Source organism: Macaca thibetana, chromosome 5 (assembly GCF_024542745.1).
Source record: "Macaca thibetana thibetana isolate TM-01 chromosome 5, ASM2454274v1, whole genome shotgun sequence".
NCBI lineage: Eukaryota > Metazoa > Chordata > Mammalia > Primates > Cercopithecidae > Macaca > Macaca thibetana.
In genome coordinates, this window is record NC_065582.1 from 162,412,065 (window position 1) to 162,437,350 (window position 25,286).

The following is a 25,286-nucleotide window of genomic DNA, read 5'->3' on the forward strand; positions in this document are numbered from 1 at the left end:
AGCACTGGTTTTTTTAAATAAGTTGAGCTTTTTAGTATCCTGATGGCCTTCAGAATAGCTGTTTTGATGCCTACTTTTAGATCTAGTTAAAATAATCAGGTACTCTGTAGCTTTGAAATCCTCTTGTCTTACAGATGTGGTTAGGTGTTGATGTACCAAATCAAGGTAGTAAACAGTCCAAGATGCAGTTGGAGGCCATCCTGCCCTGCCCTATGCTCTGTGAACTGACCTAGCTAGGCCTTGTTCCTCTATCTGTGAATGCGTGACTCATCGATATGGGCGTTTGTGTTGGGCCCATACCAACCTTGTTTAGTCCCACAGTGTTTTGTTCGCCCCACGGAGGCCAAGAAAGCCGCAGATGAGGCCAAGATGAGATTTGCCCACATAGATGGAGATCATCTGACACTGCTGAACGTCTACCATGCTTTTAAACAAAGTAAGTGTAAATTTGATTGGAGACATTCTTTTGTCTAAATGTCACTTGCAGTGTATAAGATGTTTCTTTGTCCCACTTTCATTTATTATCTGTGACAACTTACATTAGAAACCCAGAGGTACTTTAGAAAAACTCCTGACTAGCATTTAAAATAGAAATTGCCAATCTTTCCCAAAGTTGTTTATGTTTATAATCAGGGGATAAAGCACCAGTTGTAGAAAACCTGAAAAATACGGTGATAAAAATGACAGACTTGCATGACATTTATCGCTAACATGCAAGTTTTTATATACTTTTATTTCTGTGCATTTTACATTTTAAGAATAGTTTTATATTGTTTATACAATTCATTACTCTAACATTTTTACTAATAAAGAACTTTTTACACCAAAATAAAGCTAATAGAAAAAAATGGACAAGTATGAATGATGGTTCTCAGGCTACCAGTGGTCTTGTAAACATGATATGGAAAAGTTCAACTGTACTGTTAGCCCAAGAAATGCATTATTATTTTGGCATTATTATTGATAATGAAAGGCACTACCATTTTCTCACCTATAAAATTTGCAGACATTGAAGAAAAATATTCCTTAGCTGTATGGGAGTGGGGTTATGTGGTCTTTATGTGATTTTATGTTACCAGGAACTTTAGCAACCTTACACTCTTTGACCCAGAAATAATTTAAAAAGTTATTTTTTGGTATTCTGTGTACACTGGTTTGATTAAAGAATTTCATCCCATCATTATTTATGGTGGTAAAATAAAATTGGCTACCCAAATGCCTACCAGTGGAAAAATTGTGAGTTATGCTGTAGACATATGAAGTAATTGTTCTAGCTTTAAATTATCTTATCAGAGAATAGTGACCTGAAAAACATTTGCCAATGACTTGTAAATGAGGAAACATAATAATAACGAAGTTATTGCTAGCTGCTGTTGTTGGAATGTACCATTTACAAAAATTGAGAGGAAACCTTAATAAATTCAAAGGAGAAAAAAAATACAGCAATTGAGTGCAACCGGATCTGACAGTTTTGGTTTTTTTTTTAACTGATTGCCCTACAACATCACCCCGTGCCAAAAATGTGGAATTCCGTCACTAAGTTTGTAGTTTCTTCTCATGAGAAATTGGTTTCCTAATTTATAAAGTTGACATTCCAATTTTGTATGTCTGGTTTTATTTGTAACTCATTTTTATTATCTCATAAAAATCTCATTTATACCCCTAAAATGGGGAGCCTGTTGACTTTGGCACATCTCTGTGGGGGTGATGGTGAATTTATTTGTCTTGGGGTCCAGAAGTGCTAGAGGGCCAGTGTGTGCACCAGACGTAGTACCTAACTTGCTTTACGTCTGTTGCTTACTCCAGAACCCTGATATGAGTTGAATAGAATTGATGACTAGCAGAGAGAAAGAATGGAGCCCTTCTCTGCCCAGGCCCAAAAAAACTTGGGCAGATATGAAAGTTAAGGGAAATGTGGTTATGAAACCAAAGGCTCAAGACCAGCACATGGTTTACCTTAGAATCTTTCTTGTATCCAAATACTGGTCTTACGAAGTGTTAAAGACTTACCCCTGATTAGACAGATATACTCAAAAAACCTACCGTATTCCTCTTGTATGCAAAACATGCAGGGTGACCAAGAGATACATAACCTATTAAAGCCTTGAGAAGGAACAGATTTACAGTCAGAGGGAATGTAGTAAGTTAGAATGGTCTTGTCCACTCACCAGATGTGTGATCTATTTCTGATAAATACATCAAAATACTACTTTTTACATCAAAATACAACTAATAAAATAGAAAAAACAGACAAGTATGAATGATGGTTCTCAGGCTACAAGTGGCCTGTAAACAAGAGTTGGAAAAGTTCAAGTCTCCTGTTTGCCCAAGAAATGAATTATTAGTGAGAGGTACTATGAGCTCTCACTGCCAGAGGGATGGTTAGTCATTGGTGGTTTTTAGGGGTTTGCAGTGTGTGATGACTTGACATTTATTAGAACCGTCCTTATTAGTTAAAGATGAGGATTTATCTTTTAATCACTGATTGCCACCTTTTCAAATAAGAGAAGCCCTTTAAAAAAAAAAGCAAAAAACTTTGCCAGATCCCCATGCGTTATTATTTCAATATAGGCATATATATGGATATGAAAATATTTGAAATATTTTCATGAAAGCTTTTTAAATGGTTGTATGTTATTAATTGAATCATTCAGTATATTTGAAACAAAGCGTGTTTCAGATACTGGTCAAGATGTTTTACATTACAGACAATAGTTGATTACATAGTGAAGCTAAAATGTCATGTCAATTAAAATGTTGTCTTAATACTATTTATGGAAATAACCCTTTGAAATCCAAAACTAGATTTAAGTTATTTTGCAGTACCTTAATCTGTCTGGGGAGGGGAGATTACTCTCTAAAAATTAGACAGTGATTTGGCTTTAGATCTTAGGGGTAGTTTACTGTATTGGTAAGAGAGAAACAGCTAAAGTTATATTAATAAAATGTTCCCAGTTTTAGATTTACTTTTCCCATTTACACAATTATTTCTCACAAGTTTAGAAATACAGTAGAACCATCAGATGTTAGTTATTAGTCATTTGTTCTTAACAAATAACTTAGAATTGCCATTTTTCCATCTGTAGTACATGAATTCTAAAAATTGAGAACCACACAAAAAAACTACATTTCAAGCCATAGTCTGCAAATCAACAACCCTTTCAAAAATTTGCCTTTTTATTGTCCAGCTTGGGCATTTTCCTGCCTTTCAGCTTGTTATAGAGCATCAGCGTAAGTAAAATTACCTCCACGGTGTGCTGTTTCAGCTCCCAAAGATATTCAGTGCTTTGGTTTAAATGTCAATAGCTTCAGATGGGTACCTTTTATTTCTTATTCCAGATGGATTACTTAATGGGTGTTCTAATATGTTACTGTATTCTTTAATTCAAAGATCTATTTCCTATCTCCACCCCCACCCACTCTTAATTTCTGAAATGGGGATGCATTTTGTAATGGATAAAAATGTACTTATGTATTTGTTATGACTCTAAAAAACATTAAGGCAAAGTTATGCACTATAACTAGAATCCTAGAACCAAAGAGAAAAGAATATGCTGAAGGTAAGCATACATCACAGTAGCAAGAGAAGGATCAACAGTTTTAATTTTTGTTTTCTCTCTCCCATTTCACAATAACCCTCTTATTTATCAAAGGTCCTCTGAAATAAATAATGCAGTTCTTTGCCATGACTGTCTTTGGTACATAAAAGATGTCACTGTAAAATTTTTTTCATGATGCTACAGGTTGAGCTCTTTAAATGAGCAACACTAGGCTAGTTGGAAGCTTATCAAGGATTCATCAGAGAAATATCCGTTTGATAATACATGCAGTAAAATTACTTGAAGTTCTTAGACTTAGGTTTTGTTTATTAAACGTGAATGGAGGTTTCAGGCATCCTTGTAAACTTCAGTTTCAGGACTTGCTGGTAAATTGCTTAGAGGCACATGTGTCGCTATAAAACTTTGACATCTTTAAGTCTGGGGTGCTCTAGCTCAGGCATAAAGAACAATACCGAACAGTTGTTTGCAGTTATCTTAATCTAAAGCTGTAGTTTCATTGAAAATGAACAGGCCGTGACTTTTACCTAATACACCCAGCCTTCCCTTATCTGATAGACTATCTTTTGGAAACAACCAGGTGGATGTTAATGGGTGAAATAATTCACTAAAAACAGTTAATTCAAAATCATTGTTTTGGCATCCAAATCCAAAAGCCTTGTTACTGTTTCTAATGTTGAATCACACTACAGATCTTTGAGAAAGTTGGTAACATTGCAGTTTTAAAGAAAATGTTGTGGGTAAATCTCCTTTCTGGTTTATTTAGCTTATTCTTTATAACAATTTTTTTAATTAGAGAATATTCCTGTGTGGATGATTCATGGTCCCCTCTTTTCTCCCCGCCTTCCACCTTTTTAGATCATGAATCGGTTCAGTGGTGTTATGACAACTTCATTAACTACAGGTCCCTGATGTCTGCAGACAATGTACGCCAGCAGCTATCTCGAATTATGGACAGATTTAATTTGCCTCGTCGAAGTACTGACTTTACAAGCAGGGACTATTATATTAATATAAGAAAAGCTTTGGTTACTGGGTATTTTATGCAGGTATGTAGATAATACGGGAATGAATAATTAAGTATTCACATGACACTGATTTAACAGTCCTTTGAATCCACTCGAAAGCAAAAGTGAGTTTACGCATGCCCTTAAAAATTAATCTTAAATGTTGTTACATCCAGTTTCTTTGAGTGAATTAATATACTAAGAAATCTTAAGTATTTAATGAGTAACAAATTAATGCACTAAATGGCTAAGGTAGTCTAGTTATGCAGGAATCAGTTTTAGAATTATTTTATTAAAAGAGTCTTTGTTGTACAAAATGGAAACTTTGGCTACTTTCAGATGTGATTAGGCACCCGTTTCTTCAGGAATGTGAATATTGATCAGTGCAAAGTTTCTCTGAATCTAGGTCTTAATTGGAAATATATTGTCATAGCAGAGTACTAAAAGGAAGCAATTGAGCAGATCCAAAAGTACATACAGTTGACTTTAGTCTTTATCTAAAAACTAAGCACCTCCAAATTCAAATATTCAAATACGTGGATTTCATTTACAGTCCTCTTACAGAGTGGATCATTGGTAATTATGTCCAAGACCCTTGCATACTGCAAAAGCCAAAATGTCTGTTGAGTAGCAATAAAGATGAAACATAATTTAAAAGATTTTATTTAGTTTAAGTGTGCTGTATTAATGGCTATACAAACAGAAGTAAAACTTGTCAAGTAAATATTGCGAAGTTATTTTAAGGTGTTTATAAAAGAAGAGAAACTTTGAGAAAAATGCAAGAAAATTTTGTGGTGATAAAATTGAAAACAAACCACTTGATTTGGGATAGGTCTCTTCTATCTGTTTCCTGTTTGTTCATTCTCTCTTTGACTGTGTCTCTTAAGCAAGATGATGTGGCTTACCCTTAAGGCCAGATGGGCTCAATAGCTAGAATATGAGCTTAAAGACAGTCTCAGAATGAAAAATCAAAGGAGATTGGGGAGATGTCTGTATTTGAATCTAAGTAACAGTAAGAATGTTTATTGTGGCATCTTATTATATAATATCTTAGGCTTATTAGAGTTTGGTGAATAATAGGTATGAGCATTCTTTCTCGAAACTCTTAACTATATTCTTAATATTTAATATGTACTAGCTTCTTTTTGACATGTTCTGTTCTTTTTTAGGGGAAAGGGGTGGGGTGAGGGAGGCAAGGTCTCACTCCCAGGCTGGAGTGCAGTGGTGCAATGACGGCTCACTGCAGCTTTTACCTTCTTGGGCTCTGGTGATCCTCCCACCTTAGAGTTACTGGGACTACAGGCACGCACCATGATGCCCAGCTAATTTTTGCCTTTGTGTGTGTGTAGAGACAGGGCCTCGCCATGTTGCCCAGGCTTGTCTTGAACTCCTGGCTTCAAATGATCCTCCTACCTTGACCTCCCAAAGTGCTGGGATTACAGACATGAGCCACCAGGCCTGGCTTGACATGTTCTTAAATTTGCTTTTTATATTCAAAAAAAATTGATGAAATTATATTCAAGCATTATACTTCTTAATTATGTAGATTAAAATTTGGTACAAACAGCTGGGCACCACAGAGTATGCTTGCTAGTAGTGCTTCTCTAGTAGTCCTCGCTACTAGAAAAGTTGAGTAGGGAGCAAGGAGCGTTGAAGCCAGCCCAGGCAACATAGCAAAACCCTAGCTCTTAAAAACAACAAAAAATTTATTAGAAACAACATGCATTGTAATACCTGACACCTAATAGGTGTTTAATAAATATTTTGAATGAAATTGAGTTTCTTTTCCATTATTCATGTTCATTCTTTATGCACAGAATATTAGAATTGGAAAGGGAGAACTTGTCAATTTTGATGAGTATCACCAGTCAAGGCGTTACCAAAAAAAAGAAATGAAAGAGAAGCACGTGCAGGCTCTTTTTTTTCATTTTTATTTTCCTGTCTTTGTAGGTTACCTTTTTCTTTTCCTATTTGCCCTCTTTAGTTTTCTACCTTATTTTTTATTTATTTATTTTCTTTTTTTGAGATGGAACCTCTCGCTCTGTCACCAGGGCTGGAGTGCAGTGATGTGATCTCAGCTCACTGCAACCTCCGCCTCCTGGGTTCAGGTGATTCTCCTGCCTCAGCTCCTGAGTAACTGGGATACAGGCACCCGCCACCACGCCTGGCTAATTTTTGTATTTTTAGTAGAGATGAGGTTTCACCATGTTGGCCAGGCTGGGCTAGAACTCCTGACCTCAGGTGATCCTCCTGTCTCGGCCTCCCAAAGTGCTGGGATTACAAGCATGAGCCACCACACCCGGCTTTAGTTTTCTACCTTAGACATGAATGTTCTGGTAATTGTTTGTCTACTCATAGTTGGCGCCCAGTGCTGAAGAGCCCGCTCTCGATGGTCTAAGGCAGGAAAGATCAGATAATAATGTTGGGCTCTGTGGACCCGTGAGATCCCTGTCAGAACTACCTAACGCTGCCTGCCCTTGGAGCATAATAGGTATAGACAAATGGGTATGACTGCGTTATAATAAAACTTCCCTTATGAACACTGAAGCTTGAATTTTACATGCTACTCATGCTTCATGGGATGTTTTTTGTATGATATTTTTTTCTTTCTAATTAAAGATGTATAAACCATTTTGGATTCACAGACCTTACAAATAGAGGCTGTGAGTTGGATTTGGCCCACAGGTGGCAGTTTGCTTATCTCTGCTTTTATAAGACAGTGATAAAAATGTATAGCCATAGAATGAAAAGTAAAAGGGAGGCCTGCCTTTTCCTAACTATATAGGTAGCTTTACAACTAGTATGTCAGAAGCATTGTGTTAATAATGTACTGGGTTTTTGTTTTAGGTGGCACATTTAGAACGAACAGGGCATTACTTAACTGTGAAAGATAACCAGGTGGTTCAGTTGCATCCCTCTACTGTTCTTGACCACAAACCTGAATGGGTGCTTTATAATGAGTTTGTTCTAACAACAAAGAATTACATCCGGACATGTACAGATATCAAGCCAGAATGGTAAGTACACCTTTTGTTCTAATAGTTTTTTGTTAATACTTCACTCAAAATGGAACCCGACTGTTGCTAGAGTCATGGCCTTGCATTCACTCATTGACGATTTATATTTCATTGTGTAGGTATGAGGGTATTGACTGGATGGTGTGGTTAATCTTTCACACCCTTCTTTTGATAAGTGGAAAGTGGGATTGTTGATATTTATGGGCAGGATTTGAAGCCAAATGTAAAGTTACATTTGAATAGCATGAAAAGTTTCTTTAGGGGCTGGGCATGGTGGCTCACACCTGTAATCCCAGGACTCTAGGAGGCCGGGGTGGGAGGATCACTTGAAACCAGGGGTTCAAGATCAGCCTGTGCAATATAGCCAGACCCCATCTCTACTAAAATATATATAGGTGTGTACAGAAATTTGCTGGGCATGGTGGTGCTGCACACCTGTAGTCCCAGCTACTGGGGAGGCTGAGGCAGGAGGATTGCTTGAGCCCAGGAGTTTGAGGTTGCAGTGAGCTGTGATCATGCCACTGTACTCCAGCCTGGGTGACAGACCCTGTCTCTCAAAAATACTTTTAAAAAGGGTTTAAAAAAATTTTTTTTTTTTTTTAAAGAGTTTCTTTGGAGCCATTCTTTTGCTGTTGTGATTAACTCAAGTCAGTACTGTTTCTTGCAGAAATTTTTTTTTTTTACATTTTATTTCTCCCATTACAATTAGCTCTCAACTATTTATTATTTATATATTGGTTTTTAGGAATTGTGCAGGCATAAAAATGATAACTCTTTGTGTTTTAACATACTAGCTTTTACAAAATGTAGAGTGAGAACTGATTGTTTTATTTTAAGCAAAATAACCCTCACCTTCATGGTTTTTTTTATTTATGCCAGAATCTGTTCTATAACCTATGATAGGAAATGTCAGCCAAAAGTAGTGGGACTGAAGGCATGTATTCTAGTTGCTGTCACCGCTTTATATTGTATGACTGCTTTCTTATACAGATTTGGGACTTCTGACACTTAAATTGTGTAGGACATTACCATTTTATCTGAAATGCTTTGTTGAGAAAAAAATTGTATAGCTAAACTTTATAAAATATTTCAGTCAGGTGTATTTTGGGGGTATAGAGTTACAGTTATTTAAAAAAAAATTGGAAATGAGAAGATCCAATCATTTGAATACCACGATGTTTCCTACACAGAACCTGTTACTATATCCTTGGAGCTGCAAGTTAATAGTGTGCCAGAGTAAAGAAATCAGTGACTTTATCTGTTATCCTTACATTAATGTATCTTGAGGGTTTTTTTTGTTTGTTTGTTTATGGTAAGTTCAACACCAGAAAATTTACATCTTACTAAATAAAATACTTAACACATTTCTAAAAGTGCCATTTGTAAGGATTAGTTATTTGTATTTTTATGAGACTTGAATTCATAGATTTGCCTTGGTTCATCAGTATATTAATGAATAATGCCTATCCTATTAACAACTCCAGTATTTCAATTAAATGTTAATTTGAAAATTTTTCTCCCCCTTTCTAAACAGGTTGGTGAAAATTGCCCCTCAATATTATGACATGAGCAATTTCCCACAGTGTGAAGCAAAAAGACAGTTGGACCGCATCATTGCCAAACTTCAATCCAAGGAATATTCACAGTACTGAATTCAGTGCTTAGAACTGAAGTTATTGAGAGGACAGCTTTAAAAGATGAATGAACTCAAAAGTTCGAGTTGTGCTCTTCACGTTGGTTCGATAATGGCCTTTATTTGAAAGCTTTTTAATTTTTCTTTACAGTAAATATTCCATTCTGATTTCATAAATTAAACATTTATGCCTCCCTTTTGTGTTGACACTGTAGCTCATACTGGAAAAGTCGATCAATGTTTTGCAGTTTATTGAAAGTAGTTCTATATATAACAATGTTATAAGCATTTCTTTAGAAATGGTTGAAAATGCTTCTAAAATGTGATTATCGACCATGGTATGCATGATCGTTGTAATTGTTGACATTCCTTTTAGAAGTTGTGAAATGTTACAACTTGTGCTTATGTAGACACAATCTTCTGTCTCAGTACAGAGGCACTGACTTCAATAAAGTCTATTTATACTAATTTTGGCCAAAGCCCTTTGGTATCTTTGTTCTAGTCTCTAAGTATAGCTGTTTTTCTTTTTAAGTGTGGAGCTTTTTTATTATTATAATTATACTCTTACTACATATTTAATGTCTTTCTACAAGGAGTACTCCTTCGGAAAAGTAGCTGTTAAAGCAATGTTTTTAAGAGCATGGCTTAGCGCTTTGTTAGGTTAATCAGGATGTGATCGATCTAAAAGGAGTAAAGTGTGTGTAGTGATATTTGAAATTGGACCCCAAAAGACAGAACAATGAAAGGAGAGCTCTCTACTTGTCTTAGAGTTCCTTTCATAAGGTTCATAATTTATTATCTTAACTACATTTTTGTCAGATGTTTTTATTATACTTCTAGCTTCTCAAACATATTTATGTTAGGTAAGAGGGAAGCGTATTTTACATCTGTTTTACAAAATTCTTACAGTGTGTTAAAATGTACATTTGACCTTCCATTTTCTGTGATAGGCAGTAGACAAGTTGAACACTTGTCTACATTCATTTTGGAATGAAAATTGAGGTGTTTTATGTGGCCCATAAAATGTTTTTTAATCAATTATTTTCATGTGAAGACTACTGTACTCATTAATGTCTGGACTTCCTCTTCTTCCCATCCTACCTTTATAAGTTTTTAAGCATTAAAGGAAATATATAGATGTGTGCCTGGCATTTAAATATACTTGGTAACTAGCATGTGACTTAGGGAGTTGGGCAAGTTAACTCTTTGAAGCTAACAAGTATGCTTTTTAGTGTAGGTAGGTGTTACTAAATGATGCCTAGTGGCTTGAAAAAGTTAATGTGCCTTGTATAAGTGCCTTATTTTGTTCCCATGGAATAATTTACATGGTATAATAATACTTCAGGTTATATTTAAATATTAAACGTTAGATATTTATGCAACAGCATTTTGAAATGGTTAGATATTCATGCAACATTAAGCATTGGCAACATTGTCTGCCAGAATCTCTTAAAGTTATGTTGAAAAAAATCTAAGCACTTGGTCAGACTGTTCTCACTGAAATGGCAGCTCTCACCAGAAGAATATTTTGCCTGTTAATTTAAGCTGCAAGTGTAGTTTGTGAGGAGTTGTGTATCTTTATAATCTGACCATCTAATTTTAAGTAGGTCTCAGAGTGGTGTAACGTATTACTTAATCTTGGGCTGTGTAAAATGTGAAGTTAGACCATTAGGTTTTATTACAGAGAAACTGTTAAGTGTTAGAGTTTTCAGATATCTAGAACAAAGTTTGGTATTTGGCAGAGCTTCTAGGAATGATGGGTGTGCATTGAGAATGGCCATGTAGAAAGAGCAAGCTGAGTTTTTATCATGATGTCTATCCCCCGCCATCTCCAGTTGTTCTAGGCTACATCTAACCAAAGCTGAAAGTTCTTCTTTTTTTTTTTTTGGAGACGGAGTCTCGCTCTGCTGCCCAGGCTGGAGTTCAGTGGCGTGATCTCAGCTCACTGCAAGCTCCACCTCCTGGGTTCATGCCATTCTCCTGCCTCAGCCTCCAGAGTAGCTGGGACTACAGGCACCTGCCACCACATCTGGCTAATTTTTTTGTATTTTTAGTAGAGACGGGGTTTCATCATGTTAGCCAGGGTGGTCTCCAGCTCCTGACCTCGTGATCCACCCACCTCGGCCTCCCAAAGTGCTGGGATTATAGGCGTGAGCCACTGTGCCTGGCCTAAAACGGAAGATTCTTACCGTTGATGTTATTGACAAAGTTGTGGCTTTTAAAAATGGTCTTCTCTCAATCTCCTTATCTTAACGGATTTGGCAGCTGAACACCAAAGTTGTTAGTTTCCTTTGTTCACATAGAGCTATGATTATCAACTAATTTATTTGTGGTATAGAACAAGAAAATTAAAAAGTTTTTTTGAAGATTACCTGAAGAGATCACCTTCCTTATCTGTCAACTTGGAATAGGTGAACTGCTTGTTGCGATATGGTATAAGGAAAGAAGGCCATCAGCAAGTAGAACCATTGACCCTGCAAATGTTCAGGAAATTAACACAACTTGTGAGAAATGGGACAAGATAAAAAATGCCCTACAATAAATCAATTTAGCCGGAATCCAAAAGCACTCTCTACTCAAGTTTTTTATACGGCATATGACTTAGTTCTAGAATTTTAGGTTTATAAGGTACTCGCATATACTTAGAAGTAATTTTAATGGCTATCCTCCCTAACCAGATACATTAAGAAAAACAGCTCATTACCCTTGAAGGCTGCCTAATAGCTCTTAGAAATGCTAAGCTAAAGCTCTTTCTGTGTAACACCTGATTCCAGTTTTTCCTTCTAGAACATAAATAAGGCTGTTTGTTCTGCTACTCGATGGCCATTTAGATATTTGGAATTAACTGTCATCTTCCCTTATTTTTAATTTAGACTGAATAATTTGTTTTTTTGTTTGTTTTCTTTCCTGTCAACATTTCTCTTTAACACTGTTTCCAGCTTTTCTGAACATTCCTGGTTAACCTCTGCCAAGTGTTCTCTGGATTGCAGTCAGTACTATGGTCGAAGCTGGACAGACTGCAGTTGAACTTGCTATTTCCCAGAGGACCAGGCCTACCATCACTTCTGTTACTACAATTTCAGATTACATTAACCTTTCAAGCAACCATAGCATACTTTTGTTTCATATTAATCTTAGTATAAATTTAAGGTGCCTAATTGCTACTTGAGAATTTTAATCTTTGTGGCTCAGGGCTGAGAAGGGACTTTCGCAGACCTTGGGTCGTATTAATCTTTGGAGACTTCACCCTACATGTTGAAATAATCCACAGCTCATTAATGACATAAAAAATTAAAGGCAGGATAGGAATATCTTAAGCCAACAGTCTCAGAGTTCTTGTAGTATGAAACCTACACATTATTTCAAATTCAGTTTTTATCAATGTTACATTTTAAAATAAGTTGACAGATTTAGTAAATAATTGTATGTAAACATTAATTTGAATTTTGCAGTTTCTTTTAATATTAGAGAACATGATGAGGTGGTTTTCTGGTCTTGTGCATTTTTAGTGGTCCCTTAAAAATTACCTATAAGTATTTCTTAGATGATTAACAGCATTTCAGAGCAAGAGTCATGGTTCAGAGACAGTTTTTAAAGTTCTGCTTTATTGAAGTATAATTAACATCAACTATACATTTTTAGATCTATAGTTTGATGAAGTTTGACAAATGTATACAGTTGTGTAATTGTCACCACAATCAATACACAACGTTTTCATCACCCCAAAAAGTTCCCCATGTGTCTCTCTAGCTAATATCCTTCCTCCTATTCCAAGTGTTTGGCTACTTGGAATCATACTATGTGTAGTGTTTTGTGTCTAGATTCTCTCATTTGGCATAATCCTTTCAAGAGTCATCTATTTCATATATATCAGTGAGTTCTTTTTTTATTGCTGAGTAGTTTTCCATTGTCTACGTACCATATTTGTTTATGCGTTTTCCAGTTAGAATGTCGGCTATTTCCAGCTTTTGGCTGTGATGAGTAAAGCTATTTGCATGTAGATTTTTATATGGGCATGGATAAGTTTTTCTATTGGGTAAGTAACTAGGAATCAAGGTTGCTGGGTTGTGATAAATGTATGTTAAATTTTGTGAGAAACTGCTAGTTCTTCAAAATGCTGTATCATTTTGCTCCCCCACCATCAGCATATAGGTGTTTTGATTGCCCTCTATCCTTGCCAACATTTCATACTATCTATTTTATTTTAAATTTTAGCCATTTTAGTAGGTGTTGTACCTCGTGGTTTGTTTGCATTTCTCTAATGACTAATCAGTAATGGTGTGGAATATTGGGATGTCTTTTCATGTCCATATTTACCATTTATATCTCTTAGGTGAAGTAGCTTGTCATAACTTTTGCCCTTTTTATAATTAGTATTTTTTGATTGTTAAGAGTTCTTTGTGTATACTGGATCTAACTTCTTTATGAGATAATCTGTTTTGTAAGTGTTTCTCTAACCTGTTAGCTTATACTGTTGTTTCCTTAAGAGTGTCTTTTGAAGAGTAGAACTTTTTTGAGACAGAGTTTCGCTCTTGTTGCCCAGGCTGGAGTGCAATGGTGTGATTCCAGCTCATGACAACCTCCACCTCCCAGGTCCCAGGTTCAAGCGATTCTCCTGATGCTTCAGCCTCCGGAGTAGCTGGGATTACAGGCATGCGCCATCACGCCTGGCTAATTTTTTATTTTTAGTAGAGACGGGGTTTCTCCATGTTGGTCAGGCTGGTCTTGAACTCCCGACCTCAGGTGATCCACCCGCATCAGCCTCCCAAAGTGCTGGAATTATAGGTGTGAGCCACCGCGCCCAACCAAGAAGAGTAGAACTTTTACAAATATTGATCAAGTCCAATATTTGGTTTTGGGTTGGTTTTTGTTTGTTTTCCTAAGTGGTTTAATGGTTTGTGCTTTTTGGTCAGGGTCAGTTTTGGTGGTATGCTAAGAGGACAGCAAAGAGCAGTCTGGTTTGAATGGAGCATGATCTCTTTATTTAGGTAAAAGCAGAGGAGACTATGAATTTAGGTTGGGGTTGAGTTGTTGAGGAACTTGAAGGTTAGGCTAGGTGTGCATCTGAGTTCAATATAGAGGATAGATTGTCAGAAGAGGGTTCACTGAAGTCATTTAGAAAAAATACTACACAATAACGCAGGTAATGAGATTGAACTGGAAGAATCAGAATGAAAGGGACAGAGATGAAGTGGTGATCTAAAGCAAGAGAGCCATTAGAGATAGCTCGTGTAGGCTATATGAGATGCATGGCTTGGGGTGCCAGTCATGAATCTAGGGTGCAGATCAGTCTGAGATCCTAGTTGCTGCTGAGAGAGAAAAAAATGGTGGCGATTACAAAGCACAGAACCTTTAATAAGAGGATGGGAGGGTGAAGGAGCAGCCAGAAAGTAAAATAGTTTATTTAGATAGTGGAGTTTCATGCTGCAGAGAGGTGTGTGGTGGATGGGAACTGTGAATCCTGAAAGCTATGGGAATTGGTAGTTTGGTCTTTAGCCAGCTTACGTAAGTTTAAGGTAGAGGATACAAGCAGGTAGTCAAAAGGACCAGACGCAGCCTGCCCTCACATGATCCTCATGAAATGTTTCAAAGAAATAGAATACGTTTCTGTAAAAATAGATCCACATAAAGTTTTCAAAATATTCCTAAGTCTGGCAAGGGCGGGCCTATCTGAAGTTTCTCTTGACACACTATAATCGACTGCTTTGTAGGCAGGCTTGTATTTTTCAGTTTGCATGCCTTCATTTAGTCTACCTGGAGGCATTGTTGGGTGAGAAAGGGTTTTGAAGTGGGAAAGCTTGTAAAGCCTGCTTTTAACAGAAAGTTTCATGGGCAGGATTCAGACCAAGAGGAAAAAAACTTCAAGTTAACGGACCACCTTGAAATTTTAGGCAAAACCTGTACCTGTGTCATGGGAGAGACTGGGATTATGGCCACACTCGATCTGAAGTTGAGGTCAAACTTAGTAATGTTAGCTTTGAAAATAGGAGAGATTTTCATAGACCAGGTTGAAGATAGAAGGGAAAGTCACAAGGGACTTCAACTTAAATTTAGTCTCTCTTATCTTGGCACAGAGGGATGTATCTGTTAATCTGAGGTGGATCAAGTTCCGGCTTGAGAGAGGGAGTAATGTGTGAGACTTTGAAAGTGGTTTGATTGTGAGTAAGCAAGAGATCATCAAAGAGATGCCTTAGATCATGGGCATACTTAGATCTTACAATTTTGATGATGAATTCACGCTAGCCTGAGAACTGAAGTGGAAGGCTACCCCTGGTTGATGATGGGTAGCAGGGATGTAGGAGAGTGGTAAAGTCTTTAAGATCTTGCCCTTTAAAAGAATCATCAGGTGGGGCAGATGATTAAAGATCATTACTTAGGGTTGAATGCATTCAGTGTGTTTAGATTTGCATGGCAGTTATACCCATAAACTCATAAAGAACCAGTGGATTTTCTATATGTCTTGTTCTGTGGTTTTTGGTTAGTAGCATTGATGAACATATTCTACAGTCAATAATAAACATGAAGACTTTGCTGAGAGGTTTCTTCATTTCAGCTCATAGATTTGCAACTTATGTAAAGAATTGTTAGGCAGTTTAAAGTAGAAAATTTGGCTCAGCCAAATCTGAGGTAAGATTAAAATAAGGCATGCTATCAATTTGAGAGACTGAGTTACTTAAAACCATGAATAGATAGAAATTCATTCTAATGGTTACACAGGTGTGTGTGTTTTTATTTTAGATTATATTAAAAAGTACATTTGCTAAGATGCTGGGAAATACTTCAACTATGGCACTAGCACTATTAGCTTTAGCAGAGAACCTAGTATTGGTTTTGTTTTTCTTTTTGAGACAGGGTCTCACTCTGTCTCTCAGGCTGGAGTGCAGTGGTGCGTTCTTGGCTCACTGCAACCTCTGCCTCACAGGTTCAAGCAAGTCTTATGCCTCAGCCTGACAAATAATTGGGATTACATGCACCTGCCACCACGCCCAGCTAATGTTTGTATTTTTAGTAGAGATGGGGTTTCACCATGTTGGTCAGGTTGGTCTCGAACTCCTGACCTCAAGTGATCTGCCTTCCTCAGCCACCTTAAGTGTTGGGATTACAGGTGTGAGCCACCATGCCTGGCCAATATTGAGTTCTTCAAAAGGGAAATACTTTGATATTTAAGGAATTATAGATAAAACTTGTGCAGTAGATTAGAAATAAATGATTAGAATTTCATCTCTGATTTGTGATAACGAGTATGTTATTTTTTTAGATTATTTGTTTTTTAGTGTACTGTCTCAGTTCTGCTTACTAAAAAAACATACTGAAGACTGGTAAGATATTTACTTAAAAAATTTTAAAGTTTTATATTTGGCTGTTTTGTTGAATCATTGTTTCCCAAAATTATATCAATGAAATACTCTTTTTTCTTACTGTTTCCCTTTTTACACTTACGGAGGGCTGAACGGGTAACTTTTAAGGTATTGTCTTAAGTGTTAAATGTCTGAATCTATGCTTTCCTTGCCTCTCCAGAAGTATTTTAATAACCTTAGAGAAACATGTAGGATTTTCTACAAAAAGTGCTGGCTGCTTTAGAGGTGTCTCCCTGAAGTGATGCATAACCGATCAGGATCTACTCATGTCAACTTTGGTAAAGTTATGTTGCTTGTCAGGGTGAGGAGAGGTTTTGAAATGCAAATTTTCCCATTTTTGTTTTATTACCGTAGAGAAATGTAATAGTAGGTGTCTTTTGGTATAGATAACTTTTAAACAGTAAAGGTGGCTCTTGGACAGTTACTGTTGTGTTTTAAACAAGCAGCAGTAAGGCAGACTGAAGACAGTAGGAAAAATGATGAGCATGGTGGAGGGAAAGCAGTCAGTAACAACTTATGTAATAATTTGCAGGAACTCTTAGAACTGAACCTTACAATTAAGTTGTAATCTCTGGGGTAGATTGTATTATTTCCTTATTTCAGAAGAACTGAGGCCCCAGGTCACGTGGCTGTTTATCTGCAGAGCTGGCATTCCACTCTGCTTAGCTAAGTGCTCCCTCAACCTTGATGCTATTTTTCCTGAGCTGGGTACCAGGGGAGCTTGGATATGTAAAGCTTGGTCGATGTCCTTGATAGGTGCATGGTTCTAAGATTGTGATTTTCATCCTGAGGTTCGGAAGTTACACACCTGCGTGGACAAGGTGTGTAATTAGGTCTAATTATTTTCCATTCTGGCTTAATGTTCATGAGAAAACAGACATGGAAGAGGACTTTCCTGCACCCCTGGTCTTCCTTTTCCTTAAGTAGTGCTACAAGGGCCTGACAGGGAGATATTTTTACTGGTGGCTTGCTGCTTTATTATAGTACAGGTTTTGAGTACAATCATTTCTTGGTATTGTTTTTAAAGTAGAGCAGTGATATGACTAGTCTGAAGTGAACATAGTCCAGAACTCACTTGCTTGGTTTGGGGATTAGAAATATTTGCAAGGTGAACCACCCATTCTCTCTGCTTATTACACTAAACTGCTTTTCTCCATAACTTGGAGCCATCATTAAGATAGTCTTTTCTATCTCTGTCCTTGAAACCTGTTCAAGTATTTAAAGCTGTTTTCTTCTGCTAGACTTTGAGTTTCTTAAGGACTGGAGCCATATCATTATGTCCCTTTCTCCTGGTCCTGGTATGCAGTATCATTCTTTGAGCAAATACTTTTATTTTTATTTATTTATTTGAGGTGGAATCTCGCTCTGTTGCTCAGGCTGGAGTGCAGTGGCACGATCTGGCTCACTACAACCTCTGCCTCCCAGGTACAAGCGTTTCTCCTGCCTCAGCCTCCCGAGTAGCTGGGAATACAGGGGCCCACCATCACATCCAGCTAATTTTTGTATTTTTAGTAGAGAGGGGATTTCACCATGTTGGCCAGGCTTGTCTTGAACTCCTGACCTCAAGTGATCATCCACCTCGGCCTCCCAAAGTGCTGGGATTACAGGCGTGAGCCACCGCACCTGGCCAAGCTTCTTTCTTTATATGGACTTTGAAACATTTACTGTGACTCTTGGGATTTTTATTTGAAGTCACCTGCAAAGGGATTCCCCCTGTAAATGTCCATATTGCATATTGCTGTGAATATGACTGGAGTTTGTAACTTACCTGAATGTTTCCCTTTCCTGATTACGTGCCAGGTAATACTGAAAGGGGAATGTCCAGAAAGGATGTATGTATTGGATGCTTTGAAAAGAATCACAACCTTTTCATGAATAGACCTCCTTTTATTTATGAATGGACATTGTGCTGTCTGTGACAATGTTTGTAAGTGCTGTAATCTGCTGAAATCAGTGTCTGATTACAAATAAATGACCAAAGTATTTGTCTCCAAGGGAAACTCAGGACATTGTGTACTTTCTAAGGATCCTGTTTCAGTGTCCAGGGGAAGATTTTGAACTATTTGACATATAACAGTTATTTTTCTCCTCTAACATCTTTTTTCCCCAGTCTCATAAGGAAGAGAGAAAAGTCAGAAAATAATATTTAAATGGTGTAAGGTAACTAGTTTATTATTTTCATATTAAAAACTGATAGCTTTTCTATAGGCATGAGATCAAGGAAATCATTTTTAGAAATCACTTTCATTGTAAAAAGTATATTAGATGTCTTTTGCCAAATTTTATCTAGCTAGTAATTATAAACAGTATCAGTCTTATTTTCATATTGTTTGTGAACAATATAAAGACCTCTTAGTAGTGATCTAAAAGTTTTCTATTGTCATTGGGTTACCTTCAGAATTGCTAGTCCTGTTAGATTTATTTTTGTAGTTAGCATTTAAAGTTTTGCTCTGTATTAGAAAATAGAAGACTTAGAAAAACAGATAGTGGCAGTTCATCACTTCCCCCACTTTTATTTCCAAGTCATTATCTAGTTTCTCAATGTGGCATTGCAACTCTGATTTTTTACTGTTCATGCACTAAAGCATTTGAGATAAGCCCTTAGTGTTGAGGAAATCCTAAATCCTACTGCTGGCGGGGGGGGTTAAAAGAAATACAGTGACAGGCTATGAAATAGTGTTGTCATAACTTATCAGTGGCTAGTAAATAGGGTAGTTGCCTTCTGACACCATTTTGAGTGAAGGCAGTTTAATTGCGTTGCCTCTGTTTAGATAAGCATTTGGAATCCACAGTCAAATGTCTGAATGCTGTGGTTAAAGTATTTCCATTATATGAGATTTGATTTCTTAAGTGATTTTTTTTTTCTCAGGTTCCATTCTACATCAAAAGTTATTTGGAAAATGTCTTTCACTGTATATGTACATGGAGAACCATAACCTATAATTGTATGTAAATCTAGTGATTGTGAAAAACAAGAAACCTGCAGACACATTAACAGTTGGTGACTTATCGCCAGTTGGTGATTTATTTACCTACCGCCGCCTCTCAAATCTTGTTAAAACAATTAAACAGTTCGTATTAAGACTTTCTAATTTTTTAGTTGTGTTATTTTTACTCGAAGAAGACTCTTTCCCTGTTGAATTAAGTTTCTAGTTTCTGGGCATAACACATTCAGGCTTTCAGCCTCATTGCTTCTTGCAGCATAAACAATACACACTTAAACTCCTAAGCATTTACCAGGAGACTCATAGAAGGTAGTTGTGGCTACTTGAGCTAATTTTTGCATGCTTTGTCAATTCAGATTTTCTACTAGGTTGAAAATCCACTTTGGTTTGCAGTGGTGATGGGTTTTATCCTCTGATGATTCAACCTTTTTGATTTTTGAAAGAAAGGAGTTTTAACCTTAGCAGTCATGTAGCACTTTAAATTCAAAACAAGAATCTGATTCTGACTCTTGAAATGATACTGTGTGTTTTGTTTTTATGGAATGGGAGGGCCAAATGGGTAGTTAGTTTCTTTTGCAATTGGAATAACTGTCATAAAATCAGAAAGTGCTGAAAGAGACCCCAGAAGTCATTGATTTCAAATCCTCATACTCAAAGAAAACCAAGGCCCAAAGGTAACCAAGTTCTGTTCAAGGTCATTCAGTTTGTTATTTTGTCTCATCCTAAGCGAGAGCATTTCCTCTCTATGGAGTATATATGCTGTACCTGTGTTTTGTTTTTTTGTTTGTTTGAGACGGAGTCTCGCTCTGTCCACCAGGCTGGAGTACAGTGGCAAGATCTCGGCTCACTGCAACCTCCACCTCCCAGGTTCAAGCAATTCTCCTGCCTCAGCCTCCCCAGTAGCTGGCACTACTGGTGTGCACATCCACGCCTGGCCAATTTTTGTATTTTTGGTAGAGACAGGGTTTCACCACGTTGGCCAGGCTGGCCTTGAACTTCTGACCTCAGGTGATCCACCATCCTCGGCCTCCCACAGTGCTGGGATTACAGGCGTGAGCCACCACGCCTGGCCATACCTGTGGTATTTTGTAATCCTATTTGGTTTCTTGCTTTCCCGAAATAATAACTGTTTTTGAACTGTGCCAGTGGCACTAAGGAAAGAAAGGAGGATATAAAACTTGATGATAGTTATCAAAAGAACATTTTCCCCCACTACTTTAGTGATATAACTATGGAGGAAATTTTAAGCCTTTGCTAATTTTAAACTTTTTTTTCCTCATTTCTTTAGCATCTGATAAGGCTGTGAAATCCCGGTCCTTTATAACTAAAGATGTTTATTTCTTTTTCATTAAATTGGCAGATAGTGTATAACCGTATCTTGACTTTCTTAAGGAAAAATCTTGATCTCTGGGAGAAAAACATTTCCACTTTTGATTTGCCCCTTCCATACTTTTGTACACTTAGCACTTAATATTCACGAAGTTTATTGGCTCTTCACAATACCACAACCGAGGCAAACGAGGTGGCATAAGGTTATGTAACCTGCCCAAGGTTTAGGACTAGTAGATGAGAACTGTGTTCCAAACCCCAGGCAGAGGGATGGGAAAGGTCCACAGAGCCCATTGACTTAAATCTGTAAAGCTGGTTGTTTACCTTAGTATACCTTACACCACTTGGAGCCAGTGCAGAGAACTTCATTGTCCTATCCCTGTATCCCTTTAAAGGCCGAGAGTTTACATAGAAATCTCAGTTCTACAGCACTTCACTCATTCCTCCTCTTCGTATCTCCAGTGCATACCCACTCCCGTCACTCTTACTGTTTTTCCAGTCCCTCCCTCCCATCCCAGAATAAACTCAGCTGTGCATTTAAAAATACATATTTACTTCCTAAGCATATTTGTTATATGCATTTCTAGGTGTTTTGTTGCAGGGACGCCTTCAGATTATCTGTCTTCAGAATTGCTAGATATAGAAGTTGACCACTCCCTTTTAATCTTTAAATCAAGGAAAGGATTGAGGTCAGCATCGCTGTGTGCTGTCTAATGAATTATTTGTACAGATGTAGAAAAGATAAATATTTATTGGTGTAGTCAGATGAGTGAAAGTTTAGTAAGCTTCTTCAGACATATTGACATACTTAAGCCAGCCGGTTTTCTGTCCTTTAGCAAATCTCACCTACATTCTCTGGCATAATTAAGTGGAGTTGATAAACCATCTCTATTTTCTTTCTCCCGAAGCCTGACACCCAGTGGTCAGACTTTGAAACCAGAACCTTCCTGAGGGGGTTAACAGAAAAGTGAAGACTTTGCTAGCCTCCTGCCTCACACTTTCCATCTTCGTTGTGGAATAGGTCGCTGAAATACTGAGCTGGACGGGGAGAGCTACAGCTAAGCTATTCCCTTACAGGAGACTTGCCTTAAAGCGGTGGGAATTTTGAGCCACTTCCTTGCTCAGTGTCCTTGTTGACTGCTGAGACTTCGTTCATTTCTTCATTTTTTAGAGAATGATGAAGTGACGTCTTAGCTCTCATCCAGGGGCAGACTCTAAAGTCAATTCTTAAGGCAGAAATCATGATACAGTCCAAATTGAGTCTCCCTAAGAAGGTGGTGTGATAGGGAAGCATGCTGGATTACTTTGCAGGGGAAGAATGGCCTTTTTTTCCCTCCAACATTGAAAGATTACATCTTTGGAGCTGAGAATCTTGGTTGGCCTTCATTCAGAGGCCATGTACAAAAAAATGCCTTTTTCAAAAGCAGAATCCCGCTCATAGGTGACACACACATGGAGAGGTGGACAAGTCTTGAGCAAGTAGCAGATTCATACTTCCCATTTCATGCACTCCAGGCACTTTCACTCACTAGTGGGCAGAGTTGCCTGAACTGTTTATATTGGGTTTTCTGTTTTTGTTGGTGCTTGCTGATGCCTTATAATTAAATGATCACATTTAATGATTAATTACCATCTTGGAATTGTGAGGATTAAGTTGGGTAATCATTGTGACAGATGCTTTGTAAACTAAGATCCCTGTGGTAGTCATTAATGCTATTCTCCAAATATTTCTAATTTCAGGCATGTGGTAGGGTTTCACTGCCCCCTTGAAGTTACGTATGGCCAGGTGAGACTTGCTTAGGTCAACAGGATTGAGCAGAAGTGGTGGGGTCACATCTGGGTGGCAGCTGTACAAGCACAATGTCATTCCACCATGCTCCCTCTCCCCCTGCCATGGCAACATTCCAGCATGAGGCATCATAGAGCAAAGCTCCCAACAGACCCAAGATGGAGATGAGCAAGAAATCAATTGATGATGTAGGAGCCACTGAGATTTGGGGACTGGTTTGTTACTACTGTGTAACTTGGCCTATCCTGTCTAATGGGCAACATGCACAGGTCTCATGTGGTTTTGTGCCATTTGACCTAACCCCAGTAAATGTGCAAGGAAATAAGGATAAGACCTTCTATTAGAAGGCTGGGAGAATACAACAATGAGGCTTACGGTGAAGGTACAGTTGTGGATTGTATTTAAAATGAAATCTTTTTAACTCTTAACAGAAGAAGATGGCACCAAGATCCTTTAAGGGTATGTCTGAGTCAAGCCCCATTTCCATTAACTGAACATAAGCATGACTAGAAAAGGGTGGAGATCTGATACTTAGTGAGCCCCTTCTCTGGCATTGTGCTGGACACACTGGCACAATGAGCTCATTCAGTTCTAACGGCAACCCTAGGAAGAACCCAGGGTTTTACTCCTATTGCATAATATACGAAGTAAGGCTAAGAGATATTAACTGTCCCAGGTCACTTAGGCAATAGGCAGATGAGAAGATTATAAAGCACTAAGTTCCACAAAATGGTACTTCAATATACAGTGCCAGTTTCTGCTTAAACCTAGACATTTATAGGAATACCTACTGGCAGAAGTGTAGTTCCCCAATTTAAGGATGAATTCATCTTATTATGGGTATAAGAGAGAAGGTGCAGGTCACTCCAGTGTATCTTGACCTTGCAAAAAGTCACCCTGATGTAAACCTCAGCCTAACAAAGCCCTTACTGCCAGTGAGCCATCCTTAGCAATTTGGAAGTTAACTTACTCCTGTTTGGGTGGGAGTGCTGGCTGGACTCTGTTTTACCAGAGCTCTTTATTGCTTGATTGATTTTTTCCTGATTTATATCTTCACTAAAAACAGAAAGAAAAAAACCCCAGCATTCTGAAGTGATGTGCATTATCAGAATGCTACACCTTTCAAATTCAGATTTTTTTTAAATTGCAAAGCCAAATATATTAATTTGCATTTATTATAAATTAATATAATAGCTGAGAGTTAGCATCAGTTAATTGCTTAAGAATATAATTGGCCACACATTATGAAGCCGTCTTAGTTTATTATACAGCTGTATTAATTCACCTTTGTGCATTTCTATGCATGGATATGAGAGAGGAACTGCTAGTTTTTTTTTTTTTTTTTGAGACGAAGTCTTGCTCTGTCGCCCGGGCTGGAGTGCAGTGGCCGGATCTCAGCTCACTGCAAGCTCCGCCTCCTGGGTTTACGCCATTCTCCTGCCTCAGCCTCCCGAGTAGCTGGGACTACAGGCGCCCGCCACCTCGCCCGGCTAGTTTTTTGTATTTTTTAGTAGAGACGGGGTTTCACCGTGTTAGCCAGGATGGTCTCAATCTCCTGACCTCGTGATCCGCCCGTCTCGGCCTCCCAAAGTGCTGGGAGGAACTGCTAGTTTTAAGGGTCCTGCTTTGTAACATGGTTGAAACAGTGGTTCTTAACTCAGCCCCCATCTCAGGTTAGTTAAATCAAGTTTGGGGCCCAAGCATTGGCATTTTTTTCACGGGTCTTCATTTGCTTTTAATACACATCCAGGGTTGAGAACCACTGGGCTAAAATGGGCTCTGGTGTCAGAGTTGTTTTCAAATCCTGGGTCCACTGAGGAAATTAACCCTTTTTCAGTTTTGTCATCTGTAAAATGGGGATAGCCATCTATTTCCTATATTTGTATTCAATTATAAAATTATGTAATGTATGCAAAACAGCATCGTTCCCGGCTAAGTTTAAGTATTCAATAAATTATTAAGAGGGCTGGACGCAGTAGCTCAAGCCTGTAATCCCAGAACTTTGGGAGGCCAAGGTGGGCAGATCACCTGAGGTCAAGAGTTCAAGACCAACCTGGCCAACATGGTGAAACCCCGTCTCTACAAAAATACAAAAAGTAGCCGGGTATGATGGCAGGTGCCTGTAATGCCAGCTACTCAAGAGACTGAGATGGGAGAATCGCTTGAACCTGGGAGGCGGAGGTTGCAGTGAGCGGAGATCACACCATTGCATTCCAGCCTGGGCCACAGAGACACTGTCTCCAAAAAAAAAAAAAAAAAAAAAAAAAAAAGGTCTGTTTTTAAATGAGTGGAAAGTATGTATCATTGTGGGAGCCGGAAAGAATGTCTCCATCTTTAGTGAAGCAAACCCAACCCTTTGCAAGGTTTGAGAAATGACTTGCCCAAGTTGTCATAGGCAGACCTGCGATCCTGTTTTCCTCCTCCAAACCTAATCTCATTGTTCCATGCTACGTCCCCTTTTCAATTTCAGCTTCTTAGCTACAGCAGACAGCGTTCCCTCAAATAAGCCAACTGAAATGAGCTGGGCGTCTTTACCAAGGGAATGTAAACACGGAGCTGCCTAAGCACCCACACAGTGATGCCTCCAGCTGCACCCAATCTGCATTTCCTTTCTAGGAATACTGTGCGGGATGACAAGGCTCAGGGCTCAG

At 38.1% G+C, this 25,286-nt stretch overlaps 2 protein-coding genes across 5 annotated transcripts in view; one reads left to right on the plus strand and one right to left on the minus strand.

Annotated features, from left to right (window-relative positions):
- Positions 1-9,682, plus strand: part of DHX15 (DEAH-box helicase 15) — a 57,240-nt gene extending 47,558 nt beyond the window's left edge. Inside the window, exons 11-14 of the mRNA XM_050790685.1 lie at positions 314-436; positions 4,416-4,606; positions 7,412-7,581; positions 9,116-9,682. Of these exons, the coding sequence (XP_050646642.1) occupies positions 314-436; positions 4,416-4,606; positions 7,412-7,581; positions 9,116-9,233 (602 nt within the window). The 3' untranslated portion in view covers positions 9,234-9,682. The remainder of the gene's footprint in view (positions 1-313; positions 437-4,415; positions 4,607-7,411; positions 7,582-9,115) is intronic.
- Positions 1-25,286, minus strand: part of SOD3 (superoxide dismutase 3) — a 948,116-nt gene that overhangs the window by 271,526 nt on the left and 651,304 nt on the right. The window lies entirely within an intron of this gene.